General features: G+C 33.2%; 3 protein-coding genes across 3 annotated transcripts in view; 1 reads left to right on the top strand and 2 right to left on the bottom strand.

Moving 5' to 3' along the window:
* LOC134827479 (large ribosomal subunit protein eL30) overlaps nt 1-13,208 on the top strand; it is a 91,264-nt gene that overhangs the window by 4,320 nt on the left and 73,736 nt on the right. The window lies entirely within an intron of this gene.
* LOC134828078 (tubulin glycylase 3B-like) lies at nt 816-2,576 on the bottom strand. Its single transcript, XM_063841034.1, has 2 exons — nt 1,001-2,576; nt 816-946 (listed from the first exon to the last, which is right to left on the bottom strand). Exons 1-2 carry the CDS (start codon nt 2,574-2,576, stop codon nt 831-833), a joined length of 1,692 nt encoding a protein of 563 aa, XP_063697104.1. The 3' UTR covers nt 816-830.
* The window catches only part of LOC134830781 (uncharacterized), a 34,976-nt gene continuing 26,387 nt past the window's right edge, over nt 4,620-13,208 (bottom strand). The window contains exons 2-3 of the mRNA XM_063844364.1: nt 6,561-6,862; nt 4,620-6,490 (exon numbers count right to left, since the gene is read on the bottom strand). Coding sequence (XP_063700434.1) covers nt 5,129-6,490; nt 6,561-6,862 — 1,664 coding nt within the window. The 3' untranslated portion in view covers nt 4,620-5,128. The remainder of the gene's footprint in view (nt 6,491-6,560; nt 6,863-13,208) is intronic.

The raw sequence follows: 13,208 nt of genomic DNA on the forward strand, positions 1-13,208 counted from the left end.
TGAGAAAATACTTAAATCATATGGGCGAAAAAAATTTTCAAAAATTTTCCAAAAATTTGAAAGAAGGGGAAATTTTTTGAAAATTGTCTAAAAATGTTAGTTGTCTCGTGTACAATATTTTTCGCCATGAAATATATGCTCTTTCAAACTCAAATTTTGGTAAAAAATGGCCCAAAAATCATCAAGTTTATGAAAAAGTTGTTCGGGGACTTCCAAGTTTTAAAAATCTAAATATGGCATCTTATAGTTCTTAAAAAGACCTTTCTTTTGAGTGTAACTTGACATTGAAGTTTACCCTCTTTTTTCAAAAAATTTTAAAATTTTGAAAATACATGGAAAATTTTTTTTTATATTTTTTTGTTATTTTTAAAATTAAAAATGGTTAAAAGATGAATAAAGTGATAAATGTAAGCTTTTATTTCTGCAAAAATTTGTTGAAATTTCTGAGATTTTTTGTGAAAAATATTTTTAAAAAATTTCTTCTATAAATTTTCAAATTTTTCATGGTGTCTCGCGAAGTGTCCTGCAAAGTGTCTTATATTTTTTATAGCTTTTTTTTTTTACAAAAAACACAAAAATTGTAAATTTTGTAGTTTTTCTTCTACAACCAAGTCAAGATATCAATTTAAAATGCTTGCAAACTACCAAAAGGTCAAAAAAGTTCAAAAAAAGAGAAACTGCTTGAAAATACGGAAGCGCACTTATTTATTAGCACGTCTCTTTGGCATTTATCCACTAAATATATATTTTTTTTATCACAAGTTCAATAACTTTTTCAACAAACAAATTTTCGGCCGCCGCCGATCGACTTTGTATGAGACGTTAATTAGCTACATCAACCATTCGTCATCTTCATCTTTTTCTGGCGGCTCTGGAAGTCTTCTCTTAAAAATCAGTTCAAAATCACCCGTTGACGCTGTTTTATCTTTTAAATAATCGACAGTCACTAAAAAATCAAAAATTAATAATTTTCAATTAAAATTTAAAAAAAAAATCTCACCTTTCACCAAATCTTCCGTGACTTTACCAACCACAATTTCACTAACTGGCGAATAGTATTCCAACGAGGGACATCGATTAATTTCCAACAAATATGGCTTAAAATCATTCGTCAACATCCAATCGCACCCGAACAACTCAAATCTACCCGGTTTCAGTTCAATATTTTCCATGCTCGCTTCAACGATGGTTTGGATCGTTCGCACCATTCGCGGGTAAATGTAATCTTTCCACAAGTATCCCTTGTCGGAACTGTTTAGATACAAAATAAAGGCGCCGAGACTCCACATGTGATGCTGTGGCAAGTACGGATGCGATACTTTTGCGAATTTCATTTGGACCGCAGTGTTGGTGATGTGTCGTGCTTCACTGAAATCCTTCAAACTGAAGGGTTCGGAGGCGAATTTGATGGTACAGGCCGTTGAATGACTCCAAGCCCGGAGATAGTTGTTGTCGATTGTGACAAGGAAGTAATGACGAAAGTCGAATTTGGTGCGATAACAAAGCAAGGGACGTTCAAGGTACTTTTGAATCACAAAAGGTTTGTATTTGTGTCGCAAAATGAAATCTCGGATGGCTGTTTCATCTCGCGAAAGGAAAATTCCGGCACCTTCACCTGTTCTGGCGGGTTTTATGAGCCAAACGTTGGTATAGCCATCATGTTTTCGCCATGGCCACTCTTTAAGTATAGATTCCGAAGCATTTTTCACCTTTGTTGTAATTGTCTCCAAAAAAATTGGGTCTTCGCCTATTTTGAATTTACCATTTTCTTCAACTAAGGAATTTAGAACCTTTGATAATTCATCCCATTGAACCGAATCCGAGTCCTCATTATTTATCAAAATCGATTTTCTTTTCAGAAATTTCTCAATGACATTCAGGGCAAAGTCAAGTGAAGCTAACGACAATTCTCCATCAGTTCCAAAAAAGTTTCCTGGATCTTTTTTGTAGGAAATGAACAATATTGTACTTGTAGCGATGGTAAGTCGATAATCGACCCTAAACCTTTGAAAATAATTCTCACTTGTAACACTAAATGTTCGAGGATGATTTATTTCCGTGATTCGTTGAGGATAATTGCTTCGAAATCTGTCAATTAACTCGCATAATCCGTCTTTTACTACGAAATTACACGTCATGATGTTAATTTTGTTCATTATCGGGACATATTGATACACGTTGAAGGAACTTGTTCTGTTGATCCATAAAAAATCCGGTTCTCGTTCGCCCAAGAGTTTGGTCAAAAGTGCTCTTTCGTACTCGTTATTCGGGGAAATTTTCAAAAATAATTCAGATTCGGGTAAAGCCACTAAAGTATTTTCCCAGTTATTGGAAACAACTTCGATAAATCCGCGTTTGTGAAGTTCCAATCGAATTCTACCGATGCCAACATTACCGATGACGCGATAGACTTTTCCTCGAGCTATTGCATACTCGACTCGACGTTTGTAGTATCGCATTTTTTGTTTGAACTCGTCTGTAGTTGCCGCGGCGTCTGCTGCTACTGCACTCTTTCGACGCACGAATTTTTTCACGTATTTGTATTTTTTGGGTGATTTATTGGAGTTTAAATCCATATTTTCTATAAATTTGCTTCAATTTTTAATTTAAAAAAAATTTAAGCAATTTTTTCATTTAAAGAGCGAAACGAGACGGATACGCGCGAACGGATGTCTTCGAATGAACTGATCAAAAATTTATTTTTATTTCATTCTAATTTTATAATTGCATTGTTTTATTTTAAATTTAGTGAGCGTCAATGATTCGGCTGATTTAATGCAGGTGAGTACATGCAATGAATTTCACTTTCATTTTTAATTATTACGAATTCATTGAAGCAGATATTTCTCCCGAGTTTCAGAAAAAAAAGTTTTAATAAGTTTCCGTTCACTTTAAGTCAAGTGTTTAGAGTCGAGGCTTAAGCTCATAATCCGAACAAATAGTAATCGTCGTGCGAAAATTCAGTAAACACATTTATTTATTAAACAAAGGTTAAAGCGGAGTTGTTTTATAGTAAAGCCCGCAAAAATTGTTTTAATGCTTTGATGTTGACAATTCGATTATTCAATCAAGATTTAATCAATTAACACTGACTTTGACTTTGAGCGAATATTTTTAGATCATTTAGTTTTAAAAATATAATAGATGTTTGTTTCTTATCGTATTGACAGTTTGAAAAAAAAAATCATTAAATATTGGTGATAGATTGAAATCGATTTAAAGTTTTTTTTCTTAAAGCAAGAGCTTTTCGCTACATTTTCAAAAGAAGTCAAATAACAATGATATGAAATAGTTTTTTTTTTGCAAATTTATCTTAAAACTACTAACTTTTAAAGGAAATTGTAAAGACAGAAATTTATAGTCTGTGATGTTAATATAAATTTCTGTGTTCCTTTGCAAGTCAAAAGTTTTAAGATAAATTTGCAAAAAAATATTTCGTCATATTGTATTATTTTACCTTTAAAAATGTAGCGAAAAGTTCTTACTTTTAAAACAATTTCCAAAATAAAATCGATTTGAGTCTATTACCAATTTAATGTTTTTTTTTAACTGTCAGTATGATAAGAAATAAATATCTATTACTAATTACATTTTAAAACGAAATGATCTAAAATTAATCATCAAAAACTATAAAGCTCCCATCTTACAAAATCAGATCCAAGAGAGCTTAACAGATATTTGTCAAATATTTTTCTTTCTCTCTCTTTCTTGCCCACTCTTGCTCAATATTGTACCTGAATGGAAAAGAAGAAATTAGAGGAATACAGAAAATTCAAAACAGAGCATTAAGAATCTTGACGCATGGAAATATAGAAAGCAGTGTTTGTCGAATCTTACAGGAAACTAATTTGTTAAGTGTCTATCAACGTATATCGTTTAATGTTTTGATACTAATTTTTAAGGCAACAAAAATCAACTTCCGAATTACCTGGCTGTGAATATTGAGAAAGTGGGCGACATACAGCCATATAATTTAAGAAATAATGCGCATTTGAGACCAAGACAAGAAATTTCGTTCAATGAACAACATTCAGTGTGGTACAACGGTGTCAGACTTTTTAATGAAATTTCGAAACAATATAAAACAGACTGTGATAGTATTCAAAAATTTAAAACAAACGCTTTAAAATTACCTAAAAAGTGCAATAAATGTGAACGTTTAAAAGTATACCTGCCCAAATCATCGCAAGATGGACCTGACATCAACAACTGAATCAACTCATCTGATCCAAAAAATCATCAACATCATATTCTTACCAACTTTGACATCAACTCTTTTTCCATGGAAGCCTGAGTTAGTAGCCATACATTGAGAAAACCTTTCTTCTGAATTATTCTTGACTGATTTTTAAAACTGTAGTCATTACCTCAATAAACTTTTAATTGAATACTTCGTGAAACTCTTGTTGAGGAAATCTTATAACATTTTTATCAAAACCTACCTAAAAGAAACCACAAATGAGCCATTTTTGTAAAGAAAATATTAAAGAAAACCACATTTTTAGATTTATAGGGAAACATCATATTTTCCACAAATAATATTTTAACCATTTTTATTTTGGATAAACATTTTTCATCATAGACTTTATCTTAAAAACTACACATAAAAGTTTTACCAGTTATTTTTTTCACATTTTTACTCGATCTGTTACTTTTGATGATTTTTATATAAGAAATAAGTGCTTTTGCCATAAAATCATATTTTCTCCATTGATTTATTTTAACACTTTATTTACTTAATAAGTTAACATTTACTCGATATTTGGAACCATTTTTGCATAAAATTATGTGAGAGATTGTTGATTAACTTCACACCTATTTTTATATTTTATTTCATGAAATGAAGGTGAAACACCAGAAAAAACTGACTTTCGTAAATATTGATTTATATTTTGTTGTAAGTGGATGAATAAATTTATATTTTTGGGTTAATAACTTTACTTGTTTAACTTTTTAATATTAGTTTTTAATGAAATATTTAAATAAAAAAAAATATGAAATTATATTTGGTGATTCGTTCCTAAGTTTACTTTTTTTTAAAGGTTTCTATAGATTTTTGTCTGTCACCTGTGGTTCTCGTGTGTAAAAATGTTTAAAGCTGTCATCTTTTTTAGTATTTTTATGTTTTCTATACAATTACAAGTGTTTTCTTCTTATTTAAATTATTCTCCTGAAATTCAACGTAACCCGACTCGTCACTGAGCTCCGAATCGGAATCGATACTCTCTAAGTTACAAACTAGATTATTATTACTAATGGTAGCTGATGGTGATGATTGGAGGTGAAGTTTGTGATGGTGGGGTTGATGATGATGCGTTGCTGGAAGTGCATAATTTGGCTTGACGCCGGGCGCGGGAATTGTCACGCTACGTACAAAGACCTTTGGCATGTTATCAGTGGATGTGGGGCAACTGGCGCTATCGTGACGTCTCCGTTCAAGAGTTCCCTTGCCCGCCATCTGTTCAAAGTTGCGAACGCGATCAAGCACGGAGCATGATTTCTCATCATTGGTTGCTGTTGTCATTGTGCTCGAGGTTTCGCATCCGCTGGAAATGGATCCTTCATCGCTGTCGATGTTGGCGATATTTTTCGCGAGACACACAATCGATGGGGGCTCCGAGTCCTCCGAGTTGATGTGCGTGTTCAACAAGAGACTCGACAGCTGTTGCGTATCGTTGTCCGTATGGAAGTCGTCATAAACACTACTCGGGTAGCTATTGTTGTTCGAGAGGATCTCCATGATGTCTTGCTGGTCAAAGTATTGTGTGGCATGCGGATGACCCGAGTCATCGGAGTAATCATCCAGATTATCGAGACTCAGGGTGTTCTTAAGTGTGCTGGCGTTCGACGACTCTGTTTCACCTAAATTATGCAGACTATTTGTGCTTTGGTTTAGTTTATGATTCAAGTAGGCTAGGAATTGCCCCGACAATATTTCACTGGATTCGTAATTCTGCTTAGCTAGGAACTTGTCAAAGTCCTCTTCGGAGCTCCGACTTTCATCGAGTTGATCGATTTGCGTTTCGAGCGATTTGCCCGGCTTCAGACTGTTTTCATTCTCTTCGGCGATCACCTTTTGCGGCGTATCAAGGACATCGTGTGACTTGTGACGTCGCGTCATCGAGTTTCGCAGACGACTACGTCGAATGGAGTGCCCACGACGACATCGTCGTCTACCGAGTGTCGTTACGGGAAATAAGGAATCTTCTTTGCAGCACGTCTTCATTTGCTCCAACTCGTGTCGCTTAACGGCTTCCGCTTCAGTCTCGTCTTCTTCCTCCTCGGCAATCGCTTCCTCGATTGCCATCAACTTTGGCGCAGATTTCGATCGTTCGAGCGGAGGACGATAATTCGTACCTCCCACACTCAACATTATCTTGCGACGTGGCATTGATGGATTGTCATAAACACTATTGGCGAGACTCAAGCGTGCATTTTGACGATTTACTTTCTCACGTTTGAACTCTTTCAAGGCGACTGCCAGGTTTTCCTAAAAAAGAGACAATAACAAAAATTAGTTGATGACCTTTTAAATCAATTTTTTCGCATGTTTGACTTACCTTCAGTATATTACAAATATCAGTCGCAATACTTTCTTTGGAACAAATTACCGCATGACATCGCAACTCGTGTTTCAGCTTCCTGCCTTCGTGTCTGTAGATCCAGCAGAAAACACGTGGATAGTTCTTTGGTGCAGAGCAAAAGGTGATTCGATGAGCCCAGTATTCCGTCAAACCATGTTGGCGGGTTGATGCCTTCAAGCCACTCGGAGATACCAACAACCTCATTAGCACATCAGGTTTGTTATTTTGTGTGTAATTTCGCCATAGCGTCGATAAAGGTTTCTCCATACAATTATCACCTGATAAGCAAACAAAAAAAAGAGATTATTAATTGAAAAATTGAAATAATAATTTAGATTGTGAGGCGGCAATAATTGCGGTCAAAGTCAATTCATATCAAAATATAAACACTGCAACACTGTATGTTTATCAAATCAAAGTGTTATAAGGACATTCACCTAATAATTGTTGCAATTAAGGTATTAAGCGTAAAGTAGATGCTTGAGTTTGAGTAGAGTTAGATTTTTCACATAAATACGAGATTTCATGATGTTTATAAACGCTTCCTGTATACATCTCGAAATATCTCCGGTAAGTGCGTGGACATGTTTATTAATTTTAATAAACAAACAAGTAATAAGTAGCTTTACGACGATTTAATTGATTATTATAGCTATGGAATATTTTAGATTCTCTCGAAGTTATTGATCTATTGAAGTGTGTTTGTCGAGAACTTGAGCAGGAAGAGGAATTTTTGCATAAAAAGATGATAGGAAATGTTTACCAGGTAAGTTCATCAGATGTTTTGATGTATATTTTTAGATTATTTTTCAACATTTTTGTGCCTTTTAAGGCAAAAATTAAATTTTACTGAAATTCTTCAAGTAATTCAAACTAAGCTTATATTTGAGATCTCAATAGGTCTGAAAATAACTCAAAATTTAAACTCCTCTCATACTTTCCCAATCAAAGTTATTTTGAAAAATCGGCTTTTAATGACTTCTCTTAACTTTTTAATTAAGATTTAATATTTTAAACTTTCCATTTCTCCCTTTTTCATATGTCTACCAGCAGAACTTTTGTTCCTCTTACCACTGCGGGTGCATTTCTTGACCTCATATGAACTCCTCCTGCTGCGTTCAATCATCATTCTAACATCAAAATGTCCATTCCATTCAATACTTATAATAATAACAGAAAAAAATTCATCGAGACACATTCTTACATCTTCTTCTTCATCACTCTGCCATGTAAGTACGGCATCGCTGCAAGAAGAATGCAGAATAATAATTCATATTTCCTTTGAAATGAAGGCAAAAAAAAATGTACAATTCTTCGTCTTCACGAACGATATTTATCCATCAATAACAATAACATTTTAATGTACCACGTATATTTTTAGACCAACTTCATCGCGTTGAGTTATTAAATGAGAATAAAAAAAGAAGAGTTTATTATTAGACAAAACAACGAAAACATTCCACTCGTCTGCACAACGTTGTCTGATCGAATAACTCAAATAAGTAAGTATCATGATTCTGATGAACCAATTGCAGGTTACAACTATTCGTTAGATCGCTGCTACTTAAAACCATAAAAAGACATTGAATGTAGACGAGTTGAGTTTAGCTTGATTGGGAATACGAAATTGATGAAATACATTGAACACCTGTTATTGCTGCATGCATGCATCGATTGTGCAAAATGTGATGCAAGAGAGACAAACCAAATAAGTTTAAGTCAAGTCATACAAGTGCCAAATAAATATTGGTCAAGCCGTAAGCAAGGTAAATTTTTATTTCATGCCACATAAAGATGCACTCTTATGGCCATAAAAAGGTAAATCGAGTTGATTGTTGATGTTGTCATTAAATAAAGAGAAAAAAAAGCCGAGAGAGTTAAGTTGCATGCAAGACAATATTATTTACCTACTGCAGCGTCGATGATGATGACGACGACGACGGTAAATAACAAAACAACGTACGATCGACGTGCGCGCACTGCTGCCAGGAAGTTACGTAACAGAGATTATATTTTTGTGCAAGAGAGTTTTCATGCATTTCTGCCGTAAGTATTTATAAATGTGGATATAATTGTGTCGCATGTCAATCAAATCATGCCCATATTAACGTAATGGAGTACAATTTTACCAAAAGAGAAATCTATTAGCTCAGTTGCTAGATGCGATTGTTGTTATCTATCGACGATAAATAATTTAATTTGATGATAATTGCAAAAAAGTGCACGAAAAAATTGTCTATCAATTAGGTGCTAATAAATAGTAATCAAAATTGCAGGAGAAGAATTGTCGTCAACTGTTTAAGTCACAGTTGAGTTACTCATGAGGCTGATGCAACTAACAAAAGTATTTATATACTTGAATTTTTAAATTCAGAGATATTTATATAGCAAAAATATATTTGACTTTTACTTTCAAAACATCCAATCAAAAAATTTATTGATGAATCCTAAACAGAAATTGCCAACAAAAAATGTAGAACCAAAACTCGTTGCTTGAAAGCTTTGTCAGACAATGTAACAAACAATGGCAAGATACTAAGACCAATGGATCCTAAGAGCAGAACAATAAATGATTCGTACCTTTCTTATGTCCTACTGTGGAAATTAGAATCAGTATTCCAGACGAAGACGGTTATAGATATTTTTCTTCAGAAAACGTTCCGCTGGATTCAATTTTAGCAAACTTTTGAAATTTATTTTAAGGACAAGAATAACTTAAAAAATTAACCATGTATAAAACACTCTTTGAACTAATATTTTAGTAGCAAGTACAAAGAAATGAAAGTAAGAGTAAGAATACAATTTACACTTTACATTTACAAATACACTTTACGAAAAACAAATAGTCAAAAAATAGATTCTACAAAAATGATGTTATTGAAGCAGAAAATAACACTCAAGAATATTAATCGAAACTTCTATTTCAATTGGAATTTTTGTTATTTCGAACACAAAACTGAGCAACATTAGAGTTACTGAGTAACAAAGTAACGTGAAACAAATTCAATTATTGTCCAGGCCTAATAATTCATATTTGTTGATTGAATCTAAACAAAAAATGTCTCAAAAGGACAGAAAAGGTCACGATCATCATTTTTCATTCATTTATTCACGACAATAATGACAAAAATTGTATGTTTTTTTTTATTTCAACACGTACAGATAATGACTTTCGGAACTGAACAGCTTTTTATTAGCTTTTGTTTGCTCTTGTTCCGTAAACAATACAAAAAAAAAGTTAAATCTCATTGTTGACCAAACTTTTGTTCATTCATCGTGTGATGGTCATTAGTCCTTTTAATTTTAGTCACATTAGTGAGTGTCTCGTCTCGAGGGATAATTACAGACACGTTTCTGAATTACTTACACTAAAAAAAACAGAACCGGTTTTTAAATTAAATCTTCTTTTCTTTTAGAACCAACAAAAAAAGTAATAATGGTAAATCTTCATTAAACGCTCATTAGAACGGAATCCAAGCCTTGCTCTTTCTCTTTTTTTTTTTGTCTGTCTAAAATTCTATTGAAGTCATGTCATTCAGGGTCAAATTCATTAACATAAATCACTGTTTAGAGATTATCGTAAAAAAAACCAACAGAACACTTGAATAGAACCTAATATAGACAACAATATTCGAACGTAATAGCAGAAGGTATGGCAACAAGTTAATGAGTAAAGTACATAATTACCTACTTTTGGTAAATATTCGACCATAACTTGACTTCTACTCTACGCTTGAATGGTTGATGGTGTTTCGCCGTAGTTCGAAAGTAATAAATATTACAACAAAGTTAGATAATTAAGACTTTGCTGGCCCGGATATTTTCATTACTTTATCCAAGTTTATCGTACAAACTAATTGCGGTTTCTTCGTGTAGCACAAATATCACTATGGAGACCCAAATTCCAACGCATCGCATCATAAATATGAATCTTAATGAACTTGTAGATTTGTCTTTGCTTCTGGAAACAAAAACGAAATAAAAACAAACAAAAATATGAGAAGCAAAGAAATATTCACACCACACACATAACAACTTTATTTATAAACATTTCGTTATAAATAAACAAATTTCACCTACTTTCCGAGAGTGCGCTTCTGTTTTGTTTTCTTTTTTTTCTCTCTCACTGTATTCAACTTCAACATCATTACAACAACTCTGATTATTATTAACATATTTGTGATACGAATGTCTAACTAATGATGCTCCTCATAATAAATAATAACACAAAATGTTCCTCGAAGAGATGATTAATGCTCGAGAGAAAGATGCGGAAATGCGGCGATTTGTTATAACTTTACCACGAGAGCAAAAACAACAACTAGATCGAGAAAAAAAAAGAGAAATATTGATACGAATCAAATTCGTGACAGCTAAATATAACTAGGTACCCGAAAAAAAAGTTCAGATTTAACGAGGAATGAAATGAATCCCGTGAAATTGAAGAGCTTCGCAAAAGTTAATGCGCGCATCGGCATTACACGATTTTCGTTTTCAAAACAGGTTGCATGAAATTTATCTTCTGTGAATCTTCGCTTGCACATTTGCCTTTCCTCATCGTTGACTTTTCTTTCTTTTCTTCTCATTTCTTGCTGAATATTGAAATAAATAGAGTGAAAAATGATTTTTATTTCGTTCGTGTGACTTTTTTACTTTTCTTTTCTTCTTCTTGTCTTTGTCAGGTATCTCCGATCAAAAAATATAACGAAACTTGGAAGAATCTTTAAGCTTAATTGGCAAGGACAAACTATAGGTGAGAGGGAGAAAAACAAGAAATTGTCGCTAAAGGAGATCCAGAGTAGATGTCTCTATTTTCAGAACACATGAGTTTTTATAGCAGTGGTGAACGAACAGCAAACCATGTTGACCTTGAACGGAATAAACACCGCGCGAACGGTGCTTTAAAGTATATTTAAAGCAATTTCAAATAATAATATAATGGAGAACATGTTCTAGAAGCTGGCAGGTCAAGGTGAAAAGGACTTGAGCGGATTTCTTTGGTAAGTATTCTTTTAGGATTTCTTCAAAAGATTCAAGGTTATTTCAAGGTTAAATTTTCTCCAATTTATCCAAACCAAGCAATGAACTTTTTTTTTTTAAAAAATGGTAATTTTAAAACTTTTTAATTGAAACTAAGACTACTGTATCTCCTCAGAAGACATCAGAACTGAAAAAGAGCAATTTCTTGAAAAAAAATTCTTCAAAATGCCTTTAAAATAGTTTTGATAGCAGCAAATGCAACAGCGCATAAAAAGGAAGAGAGAACAAAGACGCGCGCGATGAAGGAAGGAATTTTTTGAGTGGTATGCAACACACATGCAAACGCTTAACTGCAATACAAAAGCTATTATTTTCTATTATTATAGATTCGATCGTGTTATATTTTTCGTCGAGTCGATAAAAGCTCTTAACTTTTTGTTTTGTTCTTTTATGCAAATGAGCTATTTAGCGGTTAGTGTTCAAGGCACATCGATTGGTTGCAGTGAATCTAAAAATAAAATCCTTTCACGAGGTCTAAGTAGCAACAAATCGTCCGGCAAACAATGACCGGCAAATATCAAGCGACATTCACCACACTTGTTAGAAGCGGCAATAACAATAAAAAATCCACCACAATAAAAAACAAGCGTAAAATTCGTTTCAACAGCCTTGTATCAGATCTCGCCTAGATATTTTCGTTGTTTTGCATTTTTAAGTATACGGGTAAGTAAATAATTGAATTAACGTAACCTTGAATTTCACAAAATGCAGTTAAATTTAATTTTCGGTCATTTTTTGAGATCAAAAAGTGAAAAGCTCTTGTTAGCAGTATTTTATAGTGCATGCACCTTCAACCGCTAATCGGTAATTAACACCGTTTTTAAAGACGTGACATAATGACACAGTCCTCAAAATGCATGACCTCATCTTTAACATGCTGCATGAAAAAAAAATATAAATAAGCGAAAAATTGTTTAAAAGAAGAGTAAATTTGATGCATGATGATGTCTCGCTCCATAAATTAACACGTACACGACTCATCTTCTCGCACAACTATCATTAACAAGTCGAGTAAAGTCATTCATAAAACAAAAAAATTATTTACACTGTTACATAACGCTGCTGCGCGGTAAATAGATACAACGGCCATTCTTTGCCTCATGAGCGAAAAACCGTTCATTGGATCATTATGCTTTTGTTTTTTTTTTTGCTCATATAGTTTGTTTGTGTTGGTTTCATCATCATTCGAGAGTGTTTTGCATTATTTGCACACAAACACACAAAAAAAACATCTAACAGGGCAAAGATAGTGAAACCTGTAGCCATAAAAACATATGCAAATAAGACCGGTTCGGATGAATTTTTATCTGATGGCGAATGAAAATCAGCATATGTATCAGCATCATCGAAATATATTTAGAAGATGAGAAACAAAGTTGATGGAGATCGTTTTTTTCTGTTTTTGTGCAAATTTGATACAAATTTGGTTGATTTTTTGATGTTTCAGTGGGAAAAAACAATCGAACCATTTTTTGGATCATTATTACTTTTTTGACGTTATTTAAGCCAATTTGGTGATTTTTTTTATCCTTCCTTGATTTTATCGTTAGTTGTGAAAAGTTTATGTTTCGCAGCGCAAAAAAG

This window comes from Culicoides brevitarsis, chromosome 1, assembly GCF_036172545.1.
Source record: "Culicoides brevitarsis isolate CSIRO-B50_1 chromosome 1, AGI_CSIRO_Cbre_v1, whole genome shotgun sequence".
NCBI lineage: Eukaryota > Metazoa > Arthropoda > Insecta > Diptera > Ceratopogonidae > Culicoides > Culicoides brevitarsis.